This window comes from Pan troglodytes, chromosome 9, assembly GCF_028858775.2.
Source record: "Pan troglodytes isolate AG18354 chromosome 9, NHGRI_mPanTro3-v2.0_pri, whole genome shotgun sequence".
Lineage (NCBI taxonomy): Eukaryota > Metazoa > Chordata > Mammalia > Primates > Hominidae > Pan > Pan troglodytes.
In genome coordinates, this window is record NC_072407.2 from 59,572,237 (window position 1) to 59,599,264 (window position 27,028).

The window sequence follows — 27,028 nt, forward strand, 5'->3', positions numbered from 1 at the left end:
ACAGGACTTCTCTACCCCTGTGGACTTAAGAGGGCAGAGCCTCAAGTCAAAGATGACTATTTTCCAGCCTTAAAGTTTTGTACTTGCTAGGGATCTGTTACCCCTTCCTTCCTATTTCTCCCTTTTGGAATGAGAATGTCTATCCTATGCCTACCTACCCCACCAGTGTATTTTGGAAGCACATATTCCACATGTTCACAGCTGGAGAACATTTTGCCTCAGGATGAATTATGAATTATGCTTTGAGTCCCATCTGTATCTTTTTTTTTTTTTTTTTGAGACAGAGTCTCACTGTCACCCAGGCTATAGTGCAGTGGTGCAATCTCAGCTCACTATAACCTCCACCTCCAAGGTTCCAGCGATTCTTGTGCCTCAGCCTTCTGAGTAGCTGGACTACAGGCACACACCACCATACCTTTTTTTTTTTTTCTGTATTTTTAGTAGAGATGGGGTTTTACCCTGTTGGCCAGGCTGGCCGTGAACTACTGACCTCAAGTGATCCGCCCACCTTGGCCTCCCAAAGTGCTAGGATTACAGGTGTGAGCCACCACGCCCAGCATTAGATAATATTAAGATGAGACTTTAGATGGGTAGAAAGCCATGGTCTGAATGTTTGTGCCCAACATTTGTTAAATGTTGTTAAATTCCTAACCTCTAAGGTGCTACTAGGAAGAGAGGACTTTCCAGAGCAAGGTGGCTCAGGCCTTAATCCCAGCACTTTGGGAAGCCAAGGTGGGCAGATCACTTGAGGTCAGGAGTTCAAGATCAACCTGGCCAAGATGGTGAAACCACATCTCTATTAAAAATACAAAAATTAGCCAGGTGTGGTGGTGAGTGCCTGTAATCCCAGCTACTGGGGAGACTGAGGCAGGAAAATCACTTGAACCTGGGAGGTGGAGGTTGCACTGAGCCGAGATTGCACCACACTCCAGTCTTGGTGACAGAGCAAGACTCCATCTCAAAAAAAAAAAAAAAAAAAAAAAGGGAAATGTTTAGTTCATGAGGTTGCAGGTCTCACAAATAGGATTAGTGCCCTTATAAGAGAGGCCCCAGAGAGCTCCCTTGTCCCTTCTACCATGTATGCGAGGATGCAGCAAGAAGGCACTCTCTATAAACCACAAAACAGGTCCTCACCAGACACTGAATCTGTCAGTGCTTTGTTCTTCAGCTTCCTGGCCTCCAGAACTGTGAGAAATAGGTGTCTGTTGTTTATAAGCCATCCAAGTCTACAGTATTTTGTTACAGCAGCCTGAATGGACTCAGAGTATCTCCCACAAAAGATTCCCCCTTTCTCCATTAGATGTGGCAGAAGACTCCAAGCCCTGAAGATGGCCGAGCCACAACAGGGAAAGAGCCTGGGCTCTGAATGACATCAAGGTGCAGAGTGCCCCTATCACCAGCCCACCCTGGACTGTGTCATGGATGAAATATAAACCTTTTTGTGTTAAACTACTAAGATTTAGGGGGTGTCTGAATTCTTGATCAGCCTATTGTAAACAATATACCCTTCTCAGTGATGTCAGTAAAAGGGAAGTGACACACCCAGTGTCAGAGTGAGCCCCTGGTGGGGCAGAGTGGGAATCAGCATTTTCCAACCACAGCCTTGGAAGAGGAAATGGGCAGCCATGACCACGTACCACCACCTGGACAGCACCAATTCCCAAAAAACTTTATTTATTGTTTCAAGTGGCAAAATGTCATTGGTCTCTGTGGGGTACCTGGCGGGGCAGAGGGAGACCTGGGGTGAGGCAGGGATACAGTCCCACCCATTATAAAAATCAAAGGCTTTTATAAAAAATGCTATAAATTGGTATCAAAAGAAAACCCAAGGGAGGCTGGAGGAGGAAGCAGAGAGGGAGAGGGAAGGAGGAGAGGAAGGGACAAAACCTTCAACCACTAGTGATGAAATCCAGGGAAGGGAAGGTGTGGGGGGAGTTCGGAAGGTGATACAAAGTGCATAAATGTGCCTCCCCAGACGCTCCTCAGAGGTGGAAGGGACAGAGGCTGCAGCCTGGGGCATGGTGGGGCTCCAGCCGTCTCCTCACCCAGGGACCCCACAGGAATGGGCACTGCCTGAGACTGCCAGGTGGGAAGAACCTGCAATGGGAAGGGAGGAAAAGACATCAGGGAAGGACACTGTGGAGGCTTCAGCTTCCTCTCCCCTACACCCATCTTGGTGCCCCCAGCTAAGCCTGGTCATGGAGCCTGGTAAGTGCCCACAGGGTCCCAGACAAGAAGGGCTGGCTGACCACTCTCCGTCCAGCCAGGGAGCATGGGGGTACTGTCCCTGAGCACAGGGAAGCAGGCCAGGATGGTAGCCCTTCTCCTCTTCCACACCAGGCCAGACAACAACCTGACCTCCCTGTGGACAAAATCTAGAGGAGCCAAGGGCCTACCGAGTCTCTGGAGCTTGGCTTCACCTGCTGTTTCTAAACTTGCACAGAAAGGGGTGGGAGCTAAGGGACAGAAGGGGCATGAGGCCTCCGAAGCCTCCAGGGCAGGCCCTCCTCAGACTGGATCCAAGCCCAGGAACCTGTCCTTACCTCAGTGACTTCTCAGACCTTCTTCTTCTTCAGTTTCAGGGCTTGAAGCCAGTTGGGCGACGATCCTTCTGACCTAGGAGGCAGACGGCAAAGGTCCAGAATGCAAACTTTGAGGAAACTGAACACAACAAGGAGACGTGATAGGGACAGAAACCACCCTCTAACCAGAAGAGGCAGTCTGGGGCCTGGCTTCAGGGACCCGAATTCTGACACCATCTTCATACCGTTCATCTGGGGCATGTCCGACTGAGGTTCCTCTTTGAGCCTCAGTTTGCCTCTTCTGTGAAGTGAGAGTTTCCCTTTTCATCAGGGTAATACAGTGAGGTCAGCAGATGCCCAGAGCTTAGGTCACCTACCCTGAGGATTTCTCTGGCTTGGGAGGTAACGTGAGGGGCTTTCCCAGTCCTGGGACCTTGCAGGATTTCGAACGCTGGACCGCGGACTCCTTCTGGCTCGACTTGCTCTCAGCCAGCTCTCCCTCCTCAGCTGAGCGATTCCGGGGGCGCAGCTTGGCCTGAGAAGCAAGTCCAGAAGCAGATAGATAGTAGAGGGACAGGCAGTAGGATTCTCAGGGGGTAAGACCTTATCTCAAGAGTGTGCAGTCCCCAGAATCAAGGAGAGACCCCTCTGCAGTCCTTTCACCCCAAAGGATGGGAAGTCACTTAGAGATGCACTTCCCGCAGAACTGAGCTATGCCTTGCACACCTTTCTGTCCTCAAAAACATATGGCAGGATTGAATTCAGACAAACTGGGTGGGACAAAGCCAGTGGTGACTTCCCACCCCTGTTCCCTCTGCCTGCAATGCCACCCCACCATCCCAGCTCCAGGAGCCAACTCCTGTGCCTGCCGCCGGCTAAGATCAAATACTTAGAAGAGGCCTTCTCCAATCCACCCTCCCTTCCCATCCCCCTCCACTCTGCTGTTAGGAAATAACTCCTCTCTCTCTGAACAGGCCCAGCCCTTATCTGTGCCTCTCCTCAGGGACACCTAAACTTCTTCTCTCATCCAGGCTAATTATGGGCATCATGTCTCCCACTGCCCCTGAGGTTCCAAGACAAGAACACATCTTGTTCTTCTTTCCATCCCATTTGGCACACAGCATAGGGCCCGGCGGGGCACAAAGGGATCTTCTGGAGCCCTCAATGGAGAGGAGAGTGAGAGGAGGAATGGGAGAGGGGGACAGGGGAATGAATTGATGGATGAAGAGAAGAAAGACAGCATGCAAGGTGGCCACCTGGCCAGATGGCTGGACATGTTTGCTTAATGATCAGATGGTACCTTCAGGGCTGAGGGGCTCAGGCCAGGAAAGAGGTTGACTTTCAGCCCCTTGGTGCCCAACGACATCCGTGTCCGGCGGCTCTGAGGTTCCTCCACTACCTCTTCATCTGAAGATGGCACCCGAGATGCCCGTGGCTCTGCAAAGGCCCGGGAAAGGGGCTCAGAAAAGGCAGCACACCCAGACTCGCCGAACTCATAACCCCTGCAAAAGCTTGGCCTAATGCCCCAGAGATCAAGAGACATCACCAAATAATACATCAGCCCTACCTGTAGAGTCCTGGAACAGGCGTGCATCCGAGTCTGCTGCCTCCGACAGGCCCAAGGTACCCCCAGGCCGAATGGCCGGGGCCCGGTGCCCACGCTTGCGCCCCAAGTTGGCACGGCTCCGATACATGGCACTGTCGAGGATCTCGGTGTCCTGCTTGGGACAATGGTGACACCACTGCCATTGCTGCCTCATCCCACGGGAGCCCCTCAACAGTAGCTGACCAGGAGCTGGACCCCTCCTGCAGCCGGAGCTTCACGTTCACGTGACGCACCTACAACCCTCTTTCTGCCTCCTGGACTGGGACTGCTCAGGGAAGCTCCAGGAATGGGGCTCTCGCTGCATCGCCCTCACCCACCCACTGTCATGGGCTCACCCTCCACTGACCTCAATGAAGGAGAAGTCCTGACTGGGGGATCTGGCAGGAGGGCCTTGGGAGGGTCGCCGAGAAGTCTGTGCTGGCTCCTGATCGCTCCACCTGGCTGCTGAAGAGCCCCAGGTGCCATCCACGTCTTCTGTCTGGCTGGCCTCACCATCAGGCTGGGGCCTCCAGGAGGGTGGAGAGTCCCTGCCAGGCTCCAGCACCTCCTCTTGGGCAGCACCTGCCCCGGCTCCTTCCTCCTCCAACAGGCCCCCAAGGCCCGAGGCCGCTGACTCCCTCCGAGCCACCGCCTTGGAGCTGCTGGCTGCCAACATCTCCTCCAGCAGGCCCTGGGAGCCGGAGGGTGGGGGGCGGGCCGGGCACCTGCCAGGGCTGTAAAGGGGACAGAGAGAGAACGAGATCATCGTGAGGCCCCATCTCCCTGCCCTGAAGCCTACTTCACAAGCTCCTTCCCCCAGCCCCCAAACTCTCCCTTGCCCTCCTTCCCATGCTTTTTCCAGACTCCAAGAAGGACACGGTCAGGGGCTTGAGCAACACAGCACACAGGTGAAGAGCTTAGCCAGTCTGGCAGGTTCAAATCCCTGAGACCTTGGGTGAGCCCCCTCCCCTGGAAACAGCTCAGGCTCCTCTAACTGCACGGAGTCGCTGCAAGGATGAAAGAAAAATCTAAAGCACTTAGCACAGTCCTGGTCAGCACGAACCGCAGAAGCAGCAGCCATTATTCCTGCTGCTGTTGCATGCTAGCAATGTGTTCCCTCCCAGGGCCACGTGCTCGGGCAGTCACACTCCTTGGGGTGAGCCAGGTACTGGCCCACCTGCCTCTCCGGACTCATGTTGTCTTCAGCCCCCACGTTATGCCTCTTCATTCCCCAGGCTCACAGAGCAACCAGGGACCATCAGAAGACACCCAGCCCTCACATGCTGCTGGCTTTGAACGAGCTGCTCCCTCTTCTGGAAAGCTCCCCGCACCACACCGTCCCTGGTGGTACTGTCCCCTTGGTTCAATTCTGCTTCCGAAGCTGCCCTGCCCCCTCCCAGCCACCACGGCCGCCTCAGCCCTACCAGCCCTGGGCTCCAATCCATGCCAGTTCCTGCCTCTTTCCTGTGGTTCTTTGTCCCCATAGCCTGTCGGTGAGCTCCTCAAGGGCAAAAACAGAGCCCTTTCTGCCTTTATGCCCCCAGCACCGGACCCAGAGCCTGGCTACGCACCGGACTAAGCAAATGTTTGCCAAGCAAATGAGGAGCTGGGTCACCTTGGACCTCCATGCAGCATATGCATCTTCTGTCTGCTGCTTCCTCAAAACACAATACAGCTGGACACGGGGTGCAGGGCTCACGCCTGTAATTCCAGCTACTTGGGAGGCCAGGGCAGGGGGATCACGTGAGCCCAGGAGTTCAAGACCAGCCTGGGCAACGTAGCAAGACCCCATCTAAAAACAAAATACAAACACGGCACAAGCACACCACACACTCTCTCACTAACTCATACTGCCCGCCCTGTCCAGCGGCCACTCCCCAAAATGACACATTCACATTCATCACCATCACACACACTCAGGCAGAGAGCTTGTGCGCTGTTTGTCACTCCCCCAGATGGACCTCGCACCCACCACATCTACAGGCACGGCACAGAGCCACACCTGACACAAACACACGAATCCCTGCGCCCCCACACCCCCACCCCACACACACACACACTCATACTATGCACAGAGGTGTGGGAAAGCCTGGCACGGCAGTGCCTGGAAGCCAGGCCCCAGGTTCCCACTGGGATTAAAGCAGGAGGAGAGTGGGGCAGGTGAGTCAATACCAAGCAGGAAGAGGGGGCAGGGAGAGAGAGCATGAGTGGTAGTCTGTCCTTCCACAAGCTGCTGACAGATGGAAATTAAAGTGGTCTGGGGAGAGACATTGGGGGAGGAGGCAGTGGCGGCAGCAGAAGTACAGCAAGGCAGCAGAATTGGGAGCAGCCCTGGCTGGGGGCCAAAGCCAGCTCACCCTGACAGCCAGCTTAAAATCAGGGAGAATTTGGAGGGAGGGGGCGGCAACAGCACCCCACCCAGACTACAGAGGCCAGGCCCAAAGCCTCTCCCTGGGGTGGGGCAAAAGAAGGCTAAGGGCAGGCCACATGAGCTAAAGAGATGTAAAATGCCCAGGCTCACGCCTGTAATCCCAGCACTTTGGGAGGCCAAAACAGGCGGATCACCTGAGGTCAGGAGTTCCAGACCAGCCTGGACAACATGGTGAAACTCTGTTTCTACTAAAAATACAAAAATTAGCCGGGCATGGTGGCAGGCACCTGTAATCCCAGCTTCTTGGGAGACTGAGGCAGGAGAATCGCTTGAACCCGGGTGGTGGAGGTTGCAGTGAGCCAAGACCGTGCCACTGCACTCCAGCCCAGGCAACAAGAGCAAAACTCCGTCTCAAAAAAAAAAAAAAAAAAAAAAATCCACTCCTAAAGCGAGAGGTGGCCCAAGCCACTCAGGCAGAGGTCAGTGAGCTCTGGAGGTGGCCTTGAGGAGCAGAGAGTGGCGAGTGGGGAAAACCCAAGAAAGTGCAGCTACGTCCACCCCGCCGGACTAAACCCCACTCGCCCTTCACCCCATCTTAGAAGCAGCTTTCCTACCCCTAAGCACCCAGATCAGGTATAAGCTGAGCCCCTCCCGGCATGGGAGCAGGAAAGAGGGGTAGTTAGGAACACAGGGACTGAGTCCTGCCACTCCAGGACACAGCTAGGCTCTGTCTCCTCCTATGCCTGTGGCTTTGACCACAAGTTATTTGTCCCACTCTGAACCTCAGTTTATCTGTAAAATGGGGATAATAAAAGTACATAAACTGTTCTAGTTTGTTGGCAGAAATATGTGCCTAACACATAGTTAGCACTTGACAAATACAACAAATTATTAGGATAGTCATTATCATCCTCAACACGGGTCCCTGGCCAGAGAGGATGTGCCTCATCTTGTCGCATCTACACCCTTCACCTGGTCTAAACTTTAGAGTACCCTGAGGACCAAGACGGTATCCCACCCCACCCTCCACCACTGCTCCAGAGGCAAACATGTCGCTGGAACTACAAAACATGAATATCCCAGTGTTCTGAGACCTGAAATGAGGGAGGGGTGAAGCTGGAAAGATGTGTCTAGAGAAACAGCAGCTGACCTTGACCCCAGAGAGACAGGGAGGGTGCCCAGAGAAGACTGCACGGCTTGGGCCCAGGGAGACAAGAAGAACCCACAGCCACCAGCCGTGGGAACCGGTGCAAGTCACACTGCCTCTCTGGGTCTCAGTTTCCCTAGTTTTTGTGAGGACCAATTAACAAAACCCCATGAGTACTGGGAGTAAGTTACTCCCAACTTACAGACGAGGAATCGGAGGCCCGCAGAAGAGAACAAACTTGCCCAAGGTCACAGAGGTGGTGACAGAATCAGAACGCAAGCCTGGCAGATGGACCCAGAGCCAGACCCCTCTGAGCTATTCTCAAGGACTTCTCGTTACAAAAGGGAACCTCCAAAATTTTCTTTAAAGAGAAAGTGCCCATAGTGGGCCAGGCATGGTGGCTCATGCCTGTAATCCCAGCACTTTGGGAGGCCGAGGTGGGTGGATCACCTGAGGTCTGGAGTTCAAGACCAGCCTGGCCAACATGGGGAAACCCCATCTCTGCTAAAAATACAAAAATTAGCCGGGCGTGGTGATGTGCGCCTGTAATCCCAGCTACTCAGGAGGCTGAGGCAGGAGAATCGCTTGAACCCAGAAGGCAGAGGTTGCAGTGAGCCAAGATCGCACCACTGCACTTCAGGCTGGGAGCCTGGGCGATAGACCAAGACTCCGTTTCAAAAAAAAAAAAAAAAAAGAGAAAGTGCCCATAGTGTAGAATTTCCCTACATCAGAATTTCCCTGCTCAGAACACTAGGTTCTTGGACATTAGCCAAATTAGCTTGGAAAATACTGCATTACTTGTCTTTAAGGTACTAATATATGCTAATATACAGACTAAGTCTTCTGTACGGCCACAGAGTACCCAGCATTTTCCAAACATATTCACAGACTGGTATTGTTTAGGACACATTTTAGAAAAGGCTGCCCGAAAGCATAAAATTCAAACAAGCCCCTTGAACTCCTCTCTAAAGCAACTGTTTCTGTTCGGCTTTTTGAGGAGCCGTGCTTTCTGTTAGGAGCCACGCTTTCTGTTGCATACAATGAGGCTCACCTGTATGGCATCATGGCTAACCCCTGAACTCGGGTTAAAGTCAACACTGGCCAGATTACGGTAACACAACCACAAAAGCCTGGGTGTTTTAAAGACACAATGATGACACTATCCTCCTCTTCCCCTAACCTAGTCCCATCACAATCCCCGCCCCACCTCCCTCCATCCTAAACTAAGGGAACAAGATGATCACTTTCCACTTCTTAAGAGCCACCCCACACAGAACGGAAAGGCAGAGAGCTGTGGTGGCGGGGGGGTGGGGTGGGGGGGGGGTGGTCCCACAGTGGCCACACCTGAAAGCAGTTAACATATACAAGTGAGAAAGAGGTACTCCTGACTCTTTGCCCTTAAGGGGTCACACCACCTTTTGACCCTCCAGCGGAGAGGATAAAAATCACTTTCCTGCTTCACAGAGCAGCTGTGAAGATCAATGAGGTAAGACGTGTGGTTAAGCATGGGGCGTGCAAAGTTCTATGAGTCCCAGGAAGAGAAATCAGGAACAACCAAGCCAAGCCTGGACTCTCCCCTGCACCAAGAACATTAAAGCTGGAACTCTGCACTTCCTGAGTCAAACCCTGAGAAACTGAGGCTCAGAGCCCAGCAACCTGCCCAGGACCACAAGGGCCTCCCGACTCCTAGTCCTGCGCCCTCCCCTCGTCCCTGCAGTCCTCAATGCAGCCTCAGTGGTTCCCTGTGCTCCGTCACCACCCCCTCAACAGCCTGAGTCGTCAGGAAGCTCCCCTTCCTCAAATCCCCTTGGGCATCTCACTGGGCCCATCTTCCTCTCTCCCTTCTCCTCCTCCATCCCAAATGCCTCTCCTGACTCCCCAAGACCACCATGATATGCTCTAGCCCCTTCCTGCTCCTCTCCTCCCACCACCAACCCCTTCCACTTATAAAAGCCCCTGCCCCACACTTCCCTTGCCTTCCCCACATACCCAGTGAGAAGCTCCCACTGTGGGGCTGGAAAAGGTAACATTTTCTGCTCACTAAAGGGAATAAAAGTGAATCTCAATGGATGGAAATGTTAACAAAACGGATGCAATGCCTTTTTAGCACGTTTCTCAGCTGCAAAACCATCTCAGCTGGTTTTAAAACATCCATGAAACAGACTGTGCTTGCCTTGCAAAGCCTTTGGAAAGTTCTTTCAGCAAATTTGCACAGAGGCCAAGGTCATGGGGCCAGGTCCCCATACTCTTCAGGTTCTTGAACTTGCTATTCCAGGCTTCATGACAGGACAGGCAAGAAGCACCAAGTCCCTAACCTCTTTGAGAACCCGTGGGTTCCACTGTCCACTCTACTCCTGGCTGTGGTGGCCCTGGCCAAGAAGACATGGAATTCTCTGCCCTATACCTATGAAACCACCTGTGGCTTCAGGGCTGAGAGGCCTGGGGAACGGCTACTGTGTACAAGAGTAGAACCCATCAGAAACCATCCAAGCTATGACATGCACCATTTCCCCCGTCACAGTCACAATTCCAAATCACCAAGCTCAAACATGGGTTGCAAAAGTAACACATTAGTCATCCTTCAAAAAAGGAACTCACCTGTATGTGTATCATATTTCAATTTTTTTTAAGTAGAACTAAAAATTCTTAGTCCAAAATGTCTCAATTACCTAAACACTAAAAGTCCTCAGGAAAAACTGTTTCTTCCCTCCTCAGAGAGGTTCCGATTTCTTGGACAGCCTTCACATGTTCCCTCCCACACTTGGGATGGGGCTCCGTTCATTACCTGGCTCCGAAGCTGAGGGCTTCTCCTGTCTCCATTCCAGGGTCTGCAGGGTGTGGCTCCAAGGAAGACGAGGAGTAATCTTCACCCTGGGTCTCTGGCCCACTTGTCTCACCAACCCCCAGCTCCCTGGCCTCCAAGGGGTCTCTGGCCTCCAGGCCAGGAGACAAGCTGCCATTGTGCCTCAGGCCGGGCTCTGGGCACTGGCTCACCCCGCCCACCCCATGCTCCCTGGCTTCACTTGGAGCCCCAAAGAGCTCCACATTCCGGGGCGCCAAGTCCTGGGTCCAGTCCATCTGCCCCACTCCACATCCCCGTAGCCCCTGAGAACCTCCAGACTCTGGGTCACAGGTCACTTCCAAATCCCTCAGGCCCAGATTGTTACCCCAGTCCATCTGGCCCACCCCAAGCTCTTTGGGCTCTCCAGGACTGCAGACTGCCCCTGGGGCCATGTTTCTCAGCCCAAGGTCAGGTGTCCAGTCTGCCTGTCCAACTCCACGCTCCCTTGATTTAAGGAACTGTCCGGCCTCCACACCTGACCAGTCAGTCTGCCCCACGCCACTCTCTCTGGCCTGGCTGTGGCCTCCTCCCTCCCCGACCTCAGCCAAATCTTTGCTCTTCACATTAACATCAGAAGTCCAGTCCTTCTCCCCAACTCCGATTCCCCCCGGCTCTTCAGACCCTCCACTTTCCAAACAGCCGGCCAGGTTCATGTCTCTCAAGCTCAGGCCACCTGACCAGCCCATCTGTCCCATGGCACTCTCCCTGGCCTCGCTCGAGCCCCCAGAACCCACACAGCTGGACACTTCCAAGTTCCTGAGACCCAGCTGGTCAGTCCAGTCCACCGAGCCAGCTGTGGTCTTCCCAGGAGGCACAAAGTGACCACCTTCCATCTTGCTAGAAGGGCTAAAGCCAGCACCACTCACTCTGTCATTGCCAATGATGCCAAACTGATAGCTCCTCTCACTGGCCTCGATGCAGAAGTCCCGGCTCCAGTCCTGCTGCCCTGGGCTAAATGCTGCCTCTCGCCGGGGGCCAACACTGAGGCTAAACTCACCGACCCAGCCTCGCTTTCCCATCTCCCCATCTTCCAGGTCAGCACTGCCAGGGCCCTGAGCCCCTGCCTGCTGTCTCTCCTGATGCCCTCCCACCTCCTGGCTAGCATCACTGTTTTGCCAGCTGCTCTGGTCTCTCTGCCCGAGTGCCCCATCCGGCACGTGGGCAGTGCTAGGACTGAACAAGCCCCCGGATCCTCTCTCTCCTGGCCGGCCAGCATCCCTGCTGCCCTCTCCAAGGCTGTCTTCCACACTTGGAATCTTCTTCTCAAATTCCTCATCCTGTTGCTGGGCTTCCTCGGGGCTGAACCCAGAGCTCAGGGGTCTCGTTCCAAAGCTTCTGTCCTGGGCGTCAAGGGTCCTGGAGCTGCCACCACTGCTGTAGTCCCTTATCCAAGCGCTCTTCCCAAACTCCTGTTCCTGTGGCTCCGCAGCCCGGCTGCCATAGGTGCCGAGTGACACATCTCTCTTCTGAAACTCCCAGTCCTGCTCATCGGCATCCTGGCTGCTGTACCTACCATGGTGGTCCCTCTTCCCCAAATCTTGGCCCTGCTCGTTGGCATCTTGGCTGGCATAAGCACCCAGAGAATCTCTCTTCCCAAATTCCCAGTCCCCAAGGCTTACATCTCGACTACTGTAGGTACCCAGTGAATCTCTCTTTCCGAATTCCTGGTCCTGGAGTTCTGCATCCCGGCTGGAGTAAGTGCCCTGGGAATCCCTCTTTCTGAACTCCCAGTCCTGAACATCTGCCTCCTGGCTCCGCTGAGTGCCAAGCTGGGCTGGCTTTCCAACTACCCGGTCCTGGGCTGTGAGCACCCCTGGGGCAGACACTTTACTCTGGTCTTGGCTGCTGCTGGCCTCCATCTCCTCCTGGCCGATGCCACACCTGCTGGCCCACTCCCTGGTGCTCCCTTCCCCTGCTCCTTGCCCATACTTGCTGGTCCAGTCCCTCTCTCCGAGACCTGGGTCTCCTCTAGGGCTTGCACCCCCAAGGCCATAGTCCTGAGAAGCACCTTGACACCAGCTGGAAGGACTGAAACTGCTGGGCTGTGGGTCTCCTGTGATCCCAAATTCACTCTGCAGATCTTTCTGGGACCAGCCAAGGAGTCCCTGGGAATAAGAAAAAAAAATAGACAAAGAAACAACGATTAGATTCCATCAGGGTGGGAGTCAATCCAGCAGAGTCAGCGCTGCCTAGTGCCTGAAAGCCCCACTTTGGCAACAGAAAGCTGTGTGACCTTGAGCAAATCACTTAACCACTCTGGGTCTCAGCGTCCTCATCCTTAAACGAGGATAATTCCTATTGCATGGGGCTGGTGTGAGAGGATTAAATGAGATCATTTAGACCAAGCACTCAGCATAGTGCTTGGCATGCAGTGGGCACTCAATCAATGGTCCCATGGTCATGTTTACAACTCTTGGGCAATACTTGGCTAACAGCCAGGAGAGGAGTGGTCTTCACACAGGAATGGCAGGCAATGCACTTTCCTTTTGATTAGGAGAGGTCAAGATTCAAAGCCTCTCTGCGACTTCCCTTGCAAGGCAAGGTTCCAACACCAATGACAGCTTTTCCAGCCCGTCCTCCCCCAAGCCCCATCTGACCCCCATCCTCCTGTAAGTACCCAGGCCCTTCTTCCCCAACCAAAGTGCCGTCTGCTCAATCTTCCCCAGGAAGACCTCTCAGCCCTCACCCTGGCCCAGGAAAGACAGGAGGGGCAGCCTCTGGCACAGGGGAAAATCCCAGCCAGGGCTTCTTGCACCCCACCCCCCACCTCACGCTCCCTGACTCACCCTTGTGGGCGGGAGAGCCCTGGGCTCAGGGCTTCGGAGCCGGCCAGCCTCATCCCTCAGTGCAGCGTTGGCCAGCAGCCGCTCCAGGATAGACATGCTGGCTTCCCCATCCCCAGGCTGGGCCATGGCCCCCCGCCCCCAACCCGCCTTGGGGCTGCTGGGTGCGGCCAGCCGGGCGCAGGGATAGGGCTGGGCTGCTACCCGCGCTGGGACCTGTCCGACGGCTCTGGCGCTGGCTCTCCCTCACCCTGGCCCTGCTCCCTCCGGAGCAGCTGCAGCTTGGGCAGCCCCGCCCAGGAGCCAGTTGAGTCACCCACATCCTGGGACAGACACACCTACTGCAGGAGTCAGCTTAACCCCTTCCTGCTCCTCCTTCTCCCCGCCCCGCAGCCCCCAGAGGCCCCCTGGCTCCTCCTTTCCTGCAGCCCCGCCCCTTGCAGCCCAGGCCCGGCTTGAGAAATAAATTTCGAAAGCCACCTGGCCCCCGGCCCTTAAATTCAGAGGCAGCCTGGTAGGAGAAAGGGCACTGGGCCGGGAAACGGCGCTGGCCCGGGCCCAGCCACCAACTTGCTGGGTAACTGCACAAGGCTAACCTCCTCTGAGGCCCAGCTGCCTGTCTACAAAGCAGGTCTGGAGCTCAATGTTAATAACGTTTGTAAAAGCCAACACTTCTTAAGCACTTAGGATGAGCCAGGCACTATTCTTAGCACTTTAGACATTACAGCTCATTGAACCCTTGCCAACACCCTTGGAGGTAGAGCTCATCTTGTTATCCACATTTTACAGATGTGGAAACTGAGGCAGAGGGCAGAAAAGTCACTCTTTTAAGGTCACACCTGGGCAAAGGAAAGCAGAGCCAGGAGATGAACCCAGGAGCCCACGCTCTAAATGGCTACACTATTTTGCCTTGAACGATATTCCCATAATGAGAGACTGAATACTCAGCACCTGCCACGCACTGTGCCGAGAGCTTTCCACCTCGATTTACCCACAATATAACTCTAAGAGGCCAATGCTACTATCAGGAAAGCACTCTGAAGCCCAGCAGTTAAGGTACGTTCTTCCCAAGACCGATCAGCTAGCGATTGCTGGAGCTGGGATAGAGCCTCACACGAAACCCCACACACACACCGTCCTGTGTGGCTCTGCAGAGCTACAATCTGCAGGTCCACAGCTGCCTTGCTCACTACCACAGCCCAAGCTCTCGACATGTAAAATCCATGTTCAAAGAATGAAGCCCACCCAAGCCCTGGCCTCTGTCCCCAGAAGTCCCATTCTCCCTATGCCCATTCTCACCTCAGAGCAGGTACTTGGGGACTGTGTGTCCTTCAGCTCAGATCCAGCTCCCCGCCTTGCACCGCCACCACTGGGTGGTGGTGAAGCCAGGAGGTCGTCCAGCCAGCGGGAGCTGCTTTCAGGGCCTGGAGGCTCGGGGGATGCCCTACACAAGTCTTGAGCCTCTGTCCTGGGTTGGGTGGTCTCAGCCCGGGCTAGGGTCACGGCCTCCTCCTCAACAGGCAGTGCCTGTCCAGGCTCAGGGGCATCAGCAAAGAGAACACAGGGCTGGTCAGGGGCTGCTGGCTGCTCCTGCCCCAGGACTGGCTCCAGGATGGGCAAGGCTGCCTCCCTGGTAGCCAGGGGGAGAGGGGACTCCTGTCCAGCCAAGGGCTCCTGCGACTCGTATCTCTCCTCTGCCTGCTGCAAAGGTAATCCAGGTGTGCCCTCAGTTGTAGGCAGGGGCTCAAGGGGAAGAGCTGGGAATTGAGGTTGACTCTCCCCATCGCCCTTCTGGGTGAGGGACATGCTTGGATCATCCCCCTGCACCCAGGAACTTCCTGACCCACTTGGAGCTGACCCAGCCCCTTGCCCCTGCTGAGACACTCCTTCTTCCCTGCTGGAAACGGCCAAGTTGCCAGCCTCAGCAGCCTCGGCGGCCTCACTGGCTTCAGTGATGGGGGAGGGAGGCGGGGAGTCCAGCCGCCACACGCCCAGACCCGAGGGTCGCGTGGGGAAGGTCCATTCGAAGGACTGTGATAAGCTCCAGTTGGACTCTGCCCCAAAGGGACGATCCAGGGCCAACTGGCTCCCCTGGCCTTGGGGCAGGGCAGCCAGCGAGCCCCCCAGCTTCTCCTGGTCCTGACTGGGTGACTGGAGCACACCTTCAGAGAATCGGCGCTGAACCAGGCTGGTGGGGCGGAGGTGTGCGTCACCCTTGGCCTCCTCCTCCCCGCCAGATGGAAACGTCCGAGTGAGATCCAGCAACTCCCCCACCTCGATCAGGGGCCGGGGTGAGGTGGCAGGGGGCTGATCCAGGCTGTGGGGCTCCAAGACCTCAGGGGGAGGGCTGCTGGGTCTGGGGGCCTCTGGAGCCCCCTCGGCAGGGAGCCCCGGGCTGGGGGTGTGGCGGGAGCCCTCGTCAGGCAGGGCTGCACTTGGAGCTGATGGAGTCACAAGGGGGCAGGGAGAAGCCTGGGAAGCTTCAGGAGTCTGGGCTTCCAGAAGCTGCGAGTGGCAGGGAGAACTCTTATCAGGCGGGTGAAGATGGGGAGAGCCAGGGCCTGAGCCTGAGGCTTCTGCGGGGAGGCCTGGGCTGGCAGGGCCTCCATTCTCTGAGGAGGGGGCTGGACTTGAGGGAATCCAGGGCTTGGAAATCTGCAAGAGAAAGAAAGGTCAAGAGCCATCACTCACCTCTCAGCGGGGCGGGGAGGGTCCCCTCCGACCCCACACAGACCCCAGGTCAGCTTCTCCCAGGCTGGGAGGAGGAAACTGGAACCTGAGGGGGTCCTCTTGGGATAGCTGGGAGGGGCCCCACAGACGACTCAAGGCAGGACTTCTCACAGAGCCCCCTTTAGACCTTCTTCCCCAGAATGCGCCTATCCTTATTCACAAAGCATAATTCCTTTCATCTCAGGTGGTTGGAACCCCTCACCCACTCAACCCAAAGCTCATCTGAGGATCTCCTCAGAGGCCACAGTTCAGGGTCCATAACACCTGCTTTATAAAGGGAAAAGGAACATTGAGAATCTGGCTCTTGAAGCACCTCAGCATGTGGGAGTCGGGAGGGGAGAGAGGGTTTCGCGTCCAAGCAGGATTCGAGGTGCAGTGCAGCTACAGAGCAGCTCGGGGGAGTGGCTACAGCGTGCAGGGGGTGCCCCTCGTGGCACAGAAGGTGCCAAGGAAGCAGGAAGGCTATGGGACCCAGGCAAAAGGCACTGGGGGGTGTGACAGCGCCTGGCTTGAGCCGTCCCAGCACTGCCTCTTACCAGCATGTGCCCTCCCTCACATATGGCAGACACTTGGTCTCTCTGAGCCTCAGCTTCCCCATCTGTACATTAGGGCTGGTGGCAACAATGCTCATCTCCCAGTTAGGTGAGGGTGAAGGGAAATGTGTGCACTGGCCCCTCGGCATAGGACTCATGGGATGATGGCGGCAGAGAGTGGGGAGGACGTGGAGAGAAGAGGGGGACAAACAAGGCACCAAGCACCTGGCACTCCACCTGTCCCCAGACAATGAAGTGACTCTGGCTCCATCTGACCTTTGCCCTCTGCAGAGGTCACGCTTCCCTGGCCGCCCTCTCCCATGTCGTTATTTCTCCCACATCATCACCTACTAGGCCTGGGCAAAATAAAGGGTCCTGCTTGCTTCTCAAGGTCCCTTCTGTTCCCTCCATGCTCACTCCCCTCTGCAACGTTCTAATGTCAAAGCTCGTGCCCTTAAACTACAGCACCCACAATTCTTTCTTGTTATCGACTCTTACGCACCCATCATTCCTTGAAAACCATAACCGCTGCATCACTGCAACCCTCTCCATCATTGTTGTGATAGCTTACAGTCATCTCCATAGCCAGATGCGACCCTTCCAGCCTCTGGTTCGTTGACCTCCTCTTCCCCAGTGACTGTGCGACCCATCCTCTCAAGGTCACACCCTAGACCTCATCCTTACCAGTGGCTGCAACCTCTGCATCATCTCAATCCCAAGTATCCCACTTGCCCACCCCCACCGCCTATCTGACCGGCTCACTCTATTTCCCCAACGCCCTCATTTTCAGCCCCTCTCATAGCACAGCCCCTTAACCCTAATTCTTTCTCATTGTCCCCCACTCCCCTCATACCCTCACCTCTCTTCTTATCACCATTAACGTCACTTTTTACTCAACACTCAACTCCCTCATCTGCTTCATCACACTGTTTAACCTGTTTAAATACAGCTCTCCAATACAGCTGGGCCAATCCTAGCCCAGCACCTGAGTAGCTGCATGTGGCTGGATAAAAACACGCAATCGTGACAGCTAGTCTCACTCCAGATTCACTGCTGACCTCAAGCTGGCCCTAGAGCTGCCCAGAATCCCACGGCACTCCCCCTGCCATTCACTCCATGACTCTCCCAGGCAATGTTTTAGCATCTTCTCCCGTCAGACCTCCACACCTCCCCCAATCCTCTCTCAGCTGATGGCCTTGCTTCCTGTTCCCTGAGAACACAGAGGCCACCAGCAGAGAACCCCCGACAACCCCCCCACCGCCACACACACACACACCACCTACTTCCTGCATGGGAGCCCAAGCACTCTGCCTCCCCTTCTGCTATCAGGCACTGTCCTCGCTTGGGGCTGAGGTCAATCCCTCCTCTCTCTCCTGCATCGATTTTTTTTTCCCTCTCTACTGGATCATTTCCATCAGCACACAAACTGCTCTAATTTCTTCTGTCTTGAAAAGCCAAAAAAGCAAACCAAAAAACCACTCTTGACCCCACATCACTCACTAGCTACCATCCATTTTCTTGAAAGCCCTGTCTATATTCACTATTAATATCCACAGTTCTTCTTGTCCCCTTCTCTCTTGAAACCACTCCAAACAGGCTTTCTCCTTTACCTTGCCACCTAACTACTCTCGTCAAGGTCACGGATGACCTCCCTGGAGCTGAATCCAATTCTCTGTGCTCACCTTACTTGACCTGTCAGTGGCATCTGACAGCTGATGGCGCCCTCCACCAGTCCTGGAGGCTGTCTCCACTTGGTGGACTCTCTCACTGTCCTCCCAGTCTCCTTGGCTGTGCCTCTGGGCCCTCCCCTCCTGCACCATCCCCACTCTCAGTAATCTCAGCCAGTCTTCACAAGCATCCCTACTCTGACAATTCCCAAGTGTTCCTTTCAAATTTGCTCACTTCCCTTGAAGGCCAGACTCGACTACCCAAGCATCCGCTTGACGTTTCCACATGGATGTCTGAAAACCATCTCAAATTCAACAAATCCACAAAGCAAACTCCTTCCATCTCCCCCGATCCTGCTTCACCCTTAGAAGTCCCCGTCTCGGCAACCATAAACTCATCCTTCCGGTTGCTCAGGCCAAAAGCCATGGGGTCACCCTTGATTCTGTGCTCTCTATCTATCTGAAAGTCCTTTCCACCATGCCTTCAAATTCTATCCAGAACCAACCACTTCACCCCATCTCTACCGTAGGCTACCTCCAGGGTCCAAGCTGTCATCATCTCTCACTTGGACTATTCCAACAGCCCCCTGACTGGTCCATGCTGCTGATCTTACCTCCCTGCAACTGATTCTTAATCCAGTGGGCCAGGTGACTCTTCACAACTAAGACAGCAGCATCCCATGCCTCTCCTGCAAACCCTTCAAATGGCCTGTTGCTCTCACTCAAGCCAAAGTCTTTCTAGAGGCCTTCAAGACTTGAAACAATCCAACCCCCCAACCCGTTGGTCCTCACTACCACCTAACTCCTCTCTCACTGCCAGGCAGACATCCTGGCCTCCTTGCCAGGAAAGCACCAATGCCTTTGTACTTGCTGTGCCCTCTACCAAGAATGCTGCTCTCCAGACATGCACACAGCTCAGCCTCTGCCCTTCACAGTGACACCTTCCCTGACCACACTCGTCCCTGCACTCTCTACTCTACCTTCACAGCTATCTCCAACATCCAGCTCCTAACAGGCGCTCAGTCACTGCTTGCTGGATGGACAAATGAATCAAGTCAGATCTCCAGCTAGCAAGGGCTGTATGAGCAAAAAGGGCCATCCTGTACCTTGTTTACTCAAGAAAGCAGGCTGACCATCTTCAAGAACGGGAGTATGATGGGAAAATCTCAGCAAAAGGACTCACCCCTCTTCTGAACTCAGAAAAGGCAGCCCAGCCAGGGAAAGCATGGGAGGCAGACACAGCAGCTGCTGCCTCAGCCTAAGTTACTTACCCTTTGTGAGTACAGGTGCTCTCATCTCTCACATGGGACTAACCGGGTCTACTAGCCAGAGTTATCACAAGGATTGAGTTGGTTAACGTTCCCAGGACAGGCCCAGCACATAGTAGGGACTTAATCAATGGCAATTGCTGTGGATACTATCATTACTGTTTATGATGAATGGCCTCATGGCCTTAACCACACCTAGCCACTTTGGTGATCAAGAGCGCTGGCCCAGGAGTCAAAAAATCCCAGGGCCAGCCCTCCAGTGAGTCACTCTCCCCATGGGCCTCAGTTTCCCCATCTGAACTACAAGGAGAGTAGAAAAGATGATCTCATATGACCCTTCCAGCTCTAAAATACGTGATTCTGATTCATAACCGGAGGATAACTCACATCAGCAGGTAGCTCCGAGCTGGCTGCCTTAGCCAGGTCCCCGTTGAAGGCCAGGTCGGAAGGAAGGCTCCTGTGAGGGACGAGGACAGGAAATGGAAGCACGGAATGTTAGAGTCTGTCACAGAATGGAAAATGTGGGAGAGTCTCCCAATGCAACTTTAACAGCACCCAAAGGTTAAACCCTCCTAGCCATTTACTCTTGAGCCCTGCCTGCAACTATTAGGGACACAGAATCTGTCCATTTTCCATTCGGCAAGTGCCCCAGAAAACAGTGCTTATTCCCTACCTGAGCATGAAGGGTTAAATTCCCCAGCTCCTTTAGGAAAAGCATCCTGGATGCCCAGACCTCTCAACAGCTCCTAAAAAGATAACTCCTCTTTCCTTTAACCCATAAGGAGTTAAAGTTCTCCTCTAGCCAGGAAGAGTGCAGCTGGTCCTGCTGCCCTGCCAATACTTCTTGAAGAATTGCAGTGGGGGAGGGGAAGAGGAAAGAGTGATTTTCCAGGGTTGAAGTTGTTCTTAAGCCCTACTTGGAGTGAGGGAGAGAAGGAAGATGGCAGGTGGAACCCAGCCTGGGCAAGAGTGTGACCTCACAGCACCCTGGTCTGGGACAGGCAAAGGACTAGCTCTGGGGCCAAGGCTCCAGACACTTTCAGGTGAGAGAAGGGCAAGGCCAGAGGGCAGGGCAGGGCAGGGACCCTCAGCTTCCCGCTTAGCCCAGACCACACCAGCTCTTGCCTTCATAGCAGTAGGAAGAGAAAGGGAGCCTCTGAGCCCAGCAGAACTGTTAAAGGCCCAAGGAGCCAGCCATACCTCAAGCTGGCTCTCCCAGCACTAAGGACAGCCTCTGTGCAGCTGATGGCTCCTGAGATGCCTCAGCCTCTTCCTCCAATGTCCCGTGCCCAGCACCCCAAGAAGCACCTCCTGGCCAGCCTTGCTTTACACTAGTGGCAACTCTGGAGAAGCGTATCATATGCAAATATCTCCAACCAGCCAAAATCTCTGTGCAGACACTAGCTGGCCTGGCATCAAGATGTGTTCCTCTCGCAGGGCGCAGTGGCTCACGCCTGTAATCCCAGCACTTTGGGAGGCCGAGGCAGGCAGATCACGAGGTCAGGAGATCGAGACCATCCTGGCTAACACAGTGAAACCCCATCTCTACTAAAAATACAAAAAAATTATCCGGGTGTGGTGGCAGGCGCCTGTAGTCCCAGCTACTCGGGAGGCTGCGACAGGAGAATGGCGTGAACCCAGGAGGTGGAGCTTGCAGTGAGCCGAGATTGCGCCACTGCACTCCAGCCTGGATGACAAAGCGAGACTCCGTCTCAAAAAAAAAAAAAAAAAGATGTGTTCCTTTCTTACCTCTCCCATCAGATTCCACCTCACAGGCAGAGACTGTGCCCTACTCATCCTGACACACGCAGCCCCACCCCAGGACTGGCACACTGCTCTGCCCACTGTAAGAGCTGGCACTTAAGAGCAGAGGATTTGGAATCAAACAAACATCTGTCTCTGCCTCTTAATTTGCCGAGACTATGGAGTCATTTTTGAGCCTCAGTTTCCTCATCTCTACAATGGATCTAATACTCCCTTGAACAAACAGGATGCCAACGAGGCAAAGTTTGGTGCCCAGCTCTCAGTATATAGAAACTAAAAATAAACTTCTTGGCCGGGCGTGGTGGCTCATGCCTGTAATCTCAGCACTTTGGGAGGCCGAAGCAGGCAGATCACCTGAGGTCAGGAGTTCAAGACCAGCCTGGCCAACAGGGTGAAACCGCAACTCTACTAAAAATACAAAAAAATTAGCTGGGCGTGGTGGCCCACGCCTGTAATCCCAGCTACTCAGGAGGCTGAGGAAGGAGAATCACTTGAACCTGGGAGGCAGAGGTTGCAGTGAGCCGAGATCGCACCACTGCACTCCAGCCTGGGTGACAAGAGCAAAACACCATCTCAAAAAAAAAAAAAAAAAAGTCTATTGTCTATTAAACTTCTATACTGTACATTTGAACTCTCTAACATAAACCTGCATCAACTCTGTAAAGAAAACTACAACTTTAAAAGCATACAGTAATGATGACACCATCTGCTGGGGAATGATTTGTGACCTAGATCGGGATCTGCCTGTACTCACAGCACACAACCAACCTACAGGTAAAAGTCACAACCCTATATGGGGCCATGCACTTGGTCCCCAGCCCCCACCCAATCCTACCCCACCTGACCTCCAGGCTGCCACAAAATATACAACCTCCCACCCTTCACCTCTCCTCAGGGGTCTTGCTGTGCTCTTCCCGGCACTCTGCTGGAGACTTTACTGGCCCCTCCTGGGACCATCCCCTGGAGAGGGTGCTGCCATCCTCATCCCTGGGAGCAGTGGTCGTGCCATAGGTCCTGGGGCCATATCGCGAGCTGCCATCGTGGTTAAAGGTGAGGCGGGAACCCCACAGGCGGTCAGGGCTGGCAGGGACCTCCTTCCGAGGCTGCTCCATCTTGGCCAGGATCTCTTCCACCGTGGTGGCCGCGAAGCGCTCTGAGGCTGGGCGGAAAGGGGCAGGGGCCTTCCGTACGCCCCCTGGGGCTGCACATCGAGCTGGGGGTGTCAAAGGGGGTGGCTCCTCTTTCCCAGCCTCCTCTTTCCCAGTCTCTTGGGTGGCTTCTCCTCCAGTGGAGGCCTCAACCGCAGGCCTTGGTGCAAAGGGAAGGGGGCGCTTGCTGCCACCATAGGGCTGGGGTCCTGCCAGCATGTTCATCTTCCTGGCAGAAGGCAACTCAGCCAGGGGACCCCGGGGAGGCCGAGGCCCAACAGGCACCAGCAGGCTGGGTTTGGCAGGCAGGGCTGGCTTGGCAGGCAGGGCCCGGGGTTTGGGCTTGACAGGGGGTTTGGCCCGAGTGTCACCTACCAAAAGGAAAGGGTTGGTGGGGGAGCTGTCAGAAGAACCAGGAAGCAGAACTTCTTTGTTTCCTGTTCCACCTCATCTCCCACCCTCCGATTTAAGAATATTCACATCTTTCTAGGCACAAGTCATATGCCACCTCTTCCATGAAGCCTTCCTTGATTTTCTACACACATCCCCAAAGCATCTTCTCCCTTCTTCAAACTCCCAAAATGTTTTAGCCAATTCCCCTCTTAAGCTGAAGCTATTTAAGGACCCACCTGGCACCTTATTTCTTCCTGTACTGTATTTTGCCCCTAGCATAAGTTATAATTAAACAAAAGAATGAATGAATAAATGAGCCAATAAACAAATGCCTGCCTGTCCCTATCAAGCAGTCAGCCCCCCCATATTCCCAATCTAGTTTTTTCACCTTATGTGACACTCTTCTCTATCATCCATAGTAAACTTTCAATCTCAGCTGAGCTTCTCTATCCTGCCTCCAGGCTGCCACCTCCCCCAGCCACAGCACACTCCCAGGCCACCTCCCCACTGTCATCTGGTGTGTGACTGGGAATGCAAAGTTACTATTGACCCAAGTCAAACAAAAGTAAATCTGCTATGGGAAGAAAAAAAAAAAAAAAAAAAACAGGACCAGAAATCTACCTTCTATATAAAGCTAAATGACCTTGGAAGTACCCTCGTCCACAGTCCTCCTGATGGAATCCCGTACCTCCTACACATTTGGCTAAATAGAATTTAAAAGAGTCTACACAAGGAGCCAGGAGGTCTGGGTTCAAACTCCCACTTGTACACTCCATTTTTCCCTGTGGGCCTCAGTTTTCCCCTCTGCAAAGCATGCAGCTTGATCCATATCATCTCAAAGGTCCCTGTCTGCTCTTACACCTGTTGGAGATTTATGATCCCAAACAGTTCTGAAGAGTCTCAAGAGAAGCTGAGAACCTTTCAAACTCATCCTGTACTGCCTTGGTACTCCTTCCCTATCTCAACAGAATCATCACTCAACCACCCCCCAAGACAGAAAGAGGGGGCAGCCTCTGTCCTTCCCACCCCCCTCCCAGCCACCTGGCTCCACCCTGCACCCATTGGTACCTGGCTCAGGGCCAGTAGGCACCAGCTCCTCCTCCATCTCCCGGGGCAGTGGGGAAGCCATGGCTGAGCTTTCCCTGAGAGTAGACACTTTCATCACATGCGGCAGACCCTCCTTGAGAGCGGGGAGGCAGAGAGGTATGAGCTGGGGTGGCTGCAGACCTAGGAAAAGAGAGAGAAGAGAAGGAAAAAAAGAGTTGGGCGTTGCCAGTAGGTTTAGCAGAGAGAAGTCTCCTATTTCTAACAGAGGCAGAGTGTGGGACAGGAAGAGAGAACTTGGAGTGGGGGTGGGGGGGTAGGAGGAGGTCAAGGGAGGTTCCCAACAGCCATATCCTCAACTCTTCAAAGATCCTCCCCAACTCTTATCTCCTAACCCCAAAGTCCTAGCGCTTCAGGGAGTCACTCACTGCTCCCTCCTCTGACAAGCTCTCCAAGACACCCCACTTACAGTCCCCACAGTGCCCCTTGGGTAGGACGGCCCCGCTGGAGGTGTCTACTCAAAGCAGAGCTAGAGAGCTGCAAAGTATGAAGTCTGTCTGTGAATCACCTCACGGGAGACGGGAAAAACCCGCTCCTCCCCAACCTGGGCTCCGCCCTACTGCCTGCCTCCCCCTTCCCGCTCACCCTCCTTCCCTCTCTCCCTCCCTCCCGCAGCTGGGAGTGGTTCCTTCTCCCCCCTCTCCCTGTTCTCCTTCCACATCCCTGCCCCACTCTCCCCTCCCTCAGAACTGTCTCATCCAAACACGGAAAAATAAGGAATAAAAAGTAAACATCTGGAATATATTTTTTTCTTTAATTTCTCAATCGCTTGGCTTCAGCTTGGAATTTGATGAGGTAAAGCCAGGGCCTAGTCCTGTTGCCATAGCAATGGCCTCCCACTGGATTTCCAGGGCCTAGCCAAGAGGAAGGAGGAGCCGGCCCAGGCCTGGGCTGGGAGAACGGGACAGGGCTTGAGAACATCCGGGGGGTGGAGTGACTTGGGGGAAAATTCCCTGGGGCTCCACCTTCCACGACAGTCAGGGTGGAGCAGCCACAGCCTATGTATGAAAAGGGGTTATGTGGGCTTCACTCACCCGCCTAGGGTTGGCTTTAAGGAGTTCTGAGGGGGACAGAAGAAAATAAACCAAGAGGCACAGCCCGGTGGTAGAAGCCTGTCACATGAGCTTCAGGATCTGATATACCAAGATTCAGTGCTGGGTGGGTCTACCACTTTCTAGCCCTGTGACTTCTCCAAGCCTCAGTTTCTCCAACTGAAAAATGGGATTATTGAGACCCTGAGGGGGCTTACATGAAATAGTACATGAAATAGGCTTAGCACAATGCCTAGCACATAATAAGTGTTCAACAAATGTTGCCTATTATTACTGTGATTCCATTCAGTGTCACCAATGAGCTAACATCCCTGATAACCACCTCCTCCTCTTCCCTGACCCCAGGCTACCAGCATTCCCAGACCATTCCTTCACTCTCCCAGGCCCTAGTCCTGTCACCTGTTCTTCAGATACTCCAACCACCTCCTCAGTTCCCATCCTGACTCCTGAAGCACTCTCCCACCCACAAAAACATGGAGACCCTGGGGGATAGGGCCCTGCACCTCTCATGCAAGGCGGAAGTTTCCCTCACCTGGTATGCAGAGCCCTGAGGACAACCCAAACTTCTCCAACCTGCAAGGGGCATTGCCTCACTTAAAGTCACCCACTCCAGCTGGTCTGGGAAGACAGCACCAAATCCTTAAAAGGGACCCCCAGTGCTCATCCTCTGCAAAATCCAACGCCCCTCCCCTAACGCTGACCCTGCCCCAGGTGTTTCAAAGATGGGAGAGGGTATGAAGACAGTAGAGAAACCCAGTACTGTCAACCCATTGGTCAGTTAACCACCACGGAAGACTGCCCACTGTGGGTGGGTGAATAACTGTGCAGAGCCAGGCCAAGTGTGGTGGGGGGAGGGGCACATGATAGAAAAAATAAAATTAAAACACAAGATTGTTTCCTTGTCCTTGAACATTATTACTAGGAACATAGTGTGGGTGGTTGGAGATGGAAATGAATTGGCTCAGAACCAAAAAAATCCTTTCACCTGGGGTTCTGATGGGCCCCTCTGCGGTATGAGGGGCTGCAGCAATGAAGGCGGGCTCAGAGTCCCCAGGTGCGGAGGTGGCCACAGCAACTCAGAGACCCCAGCCAGGGGCCCCAGGTGACCAAGGCCACCAAGGCTGTGGCCAGAAGCTGCGATTCGCAGCGGTTCTGAGCAGTCCCCACCCTCAAGAGACCAGGGGGTAGAGGGTAGCAGGGTAGAAACGAGCTGACCCCTGGCAGATAAGGCCTCCAGAAGGGCTGGGCAGCTCCAGCCCCGGAGGGGACTCGGCGCAGGCGGGGTCGCCCCTATGGACCCCAGGATCTCCAGCCGGATCCGAGGCTAGAGAGGTCGGCAGGGACAGCACGTAAACTGCTGGAAAGAGGGAGGGCCAACGGGAAGATGGAACAGCCCCGGGCAATGGGCTGTCTGGAGGGGCCCAGTGGGGAGCTCTGGACACAGAAGGGACGGCGGCAGCCGAAGAGGAGGAGGAGGAGGGGGCTGCGGTGGCGGCAGAAGCGGAGGACCTGTGAGCGGGCTGTGAAGCAGCCGGCGAACAGACAGTGGGCTGCAGACGTCGATCAGGTGGGGGCGGACTGGGGTGGCTGGGGGCGTGCCGAAGGAGCCGGAGGAGGGGGCTAGCGCGGCCTGGGGGAAGGGGAGGCAGGGGTCCCTCCAGCGGCTCTGCCCGCCCCCGGCCCCGCCCCAAGCCCTCGCCCCCTCCCCCCTTTCTTCTGGCTCTGCCAGCACGAGCTCCAAGCCATGCGCCCTCCGCCCCCGCACACACGCGCCACCTTCCCCCGGGCCTCCAGCGTCCCCAGCGCCCTCGGCCCCTGCAAACTTTCCTGGTGACCCCCCGACCACCACCACCTCAACCCGAGGTGTCGGCTGGAAAGCACCCACTCCTTCCATGCCCCTCCCCCGCCCCATCCCGGACCCCGCCCCCTCCTTCGCCCGCCCGCCCCCGCGCACTCACGCGCTCGCCCGGGGTCCGGCTCCGCTCGGCTCGGGGCCCCGATGCCAGTCCCCGCCGCCGCCGCCGCTGCTACCGCCGCCGCCGCCGCCGTCACCGCGGGACGAAGCCACTGCGAGCCCCGGCGGGGCCCCGCCCCAACTCCGCCCAGGTCCACGCCCCCA

The 27,028-nt window shown here is 54.9% G+C and overlaps 1 protein-coding gene across 2 annotated transcripts; it reads right to left on the reverse strand.

Moving 5' to 3' along the window:
- Positions 1-1,657: 1,657 nt before the first annotated feature.
- On the reverse strand, positions 1,658-27,005 carry TNKS1BP1 (tankyrase 1 binding protein 1). 2 transcript variants are annotated; one of them, XM_016920876.4, is made up of 12 exons: positions 26,868-27,005; positions 23,822-23,980; positions 22,098-22,731; positions 19,836-19,905; positions 14,550-15,905; positions 10,411-12,572; positions 4,475-4,841; positions 4,090-4,240; positions 3,823-3,959; positions 2,900-3,057; positions 2,544-2,616; positions 1,658-2,097 (listed from the first exon to the last, which is right to left on the reverse strand). In XM_016920876.4, the coding sequence occupies exons 2-11, from the start codon at positions 23,913-23,915 to the stop codon at positions 2,556-2,558; spliced, it is 5,190 nt and encodes a 1,729-aa protein (XP_016776365.3). In that variant the 5' UTR covers positions 23,916-23,980; positions 26,868-27,005; the 3' UTR covers positions 1,658-2,097; positions 2,544-2,555. The 2 variants fall into 2 exon arrangements, with proteins under 2 accessions (XP_016776365.3, XP_016776366.3); XM_016920877.4 differs by lacking the exon at positions 26,868-27,005 and adding an exon at positions 24,267-24,354.
- Positions 27,006-27,028: the final 23 nt, after the last annotated feature.

What these genes read in the sequence shown, in the direction of transcription:
- TNKS1BP1 (XM_016920876.4), bottom strand. Translation starts at nt 23,915, where the DNA reads ATGAAAGTGTCTACTCTCAGGGAAAGCTCAGCCATGGCTTCCCCACTG. An exon ending in AGGACTTCTCCTTCATTGAG is followed by an intron (nt 4,241 to 4,474) that starts GTCAGTGGAGGG and finishes TGTCCCAAGCAG; the next exon opens with GACACCGAGATCCTCGACAG. An exon ending in CCTGTTCCAGGACTCTACAG is followed by an intron (nt 3,960 to 4,089) that starts GTAGGGCTGATG and finishes GGGCCTTTGCAG; the next exon opens with AGCCACGGGCATCTCGGGTG.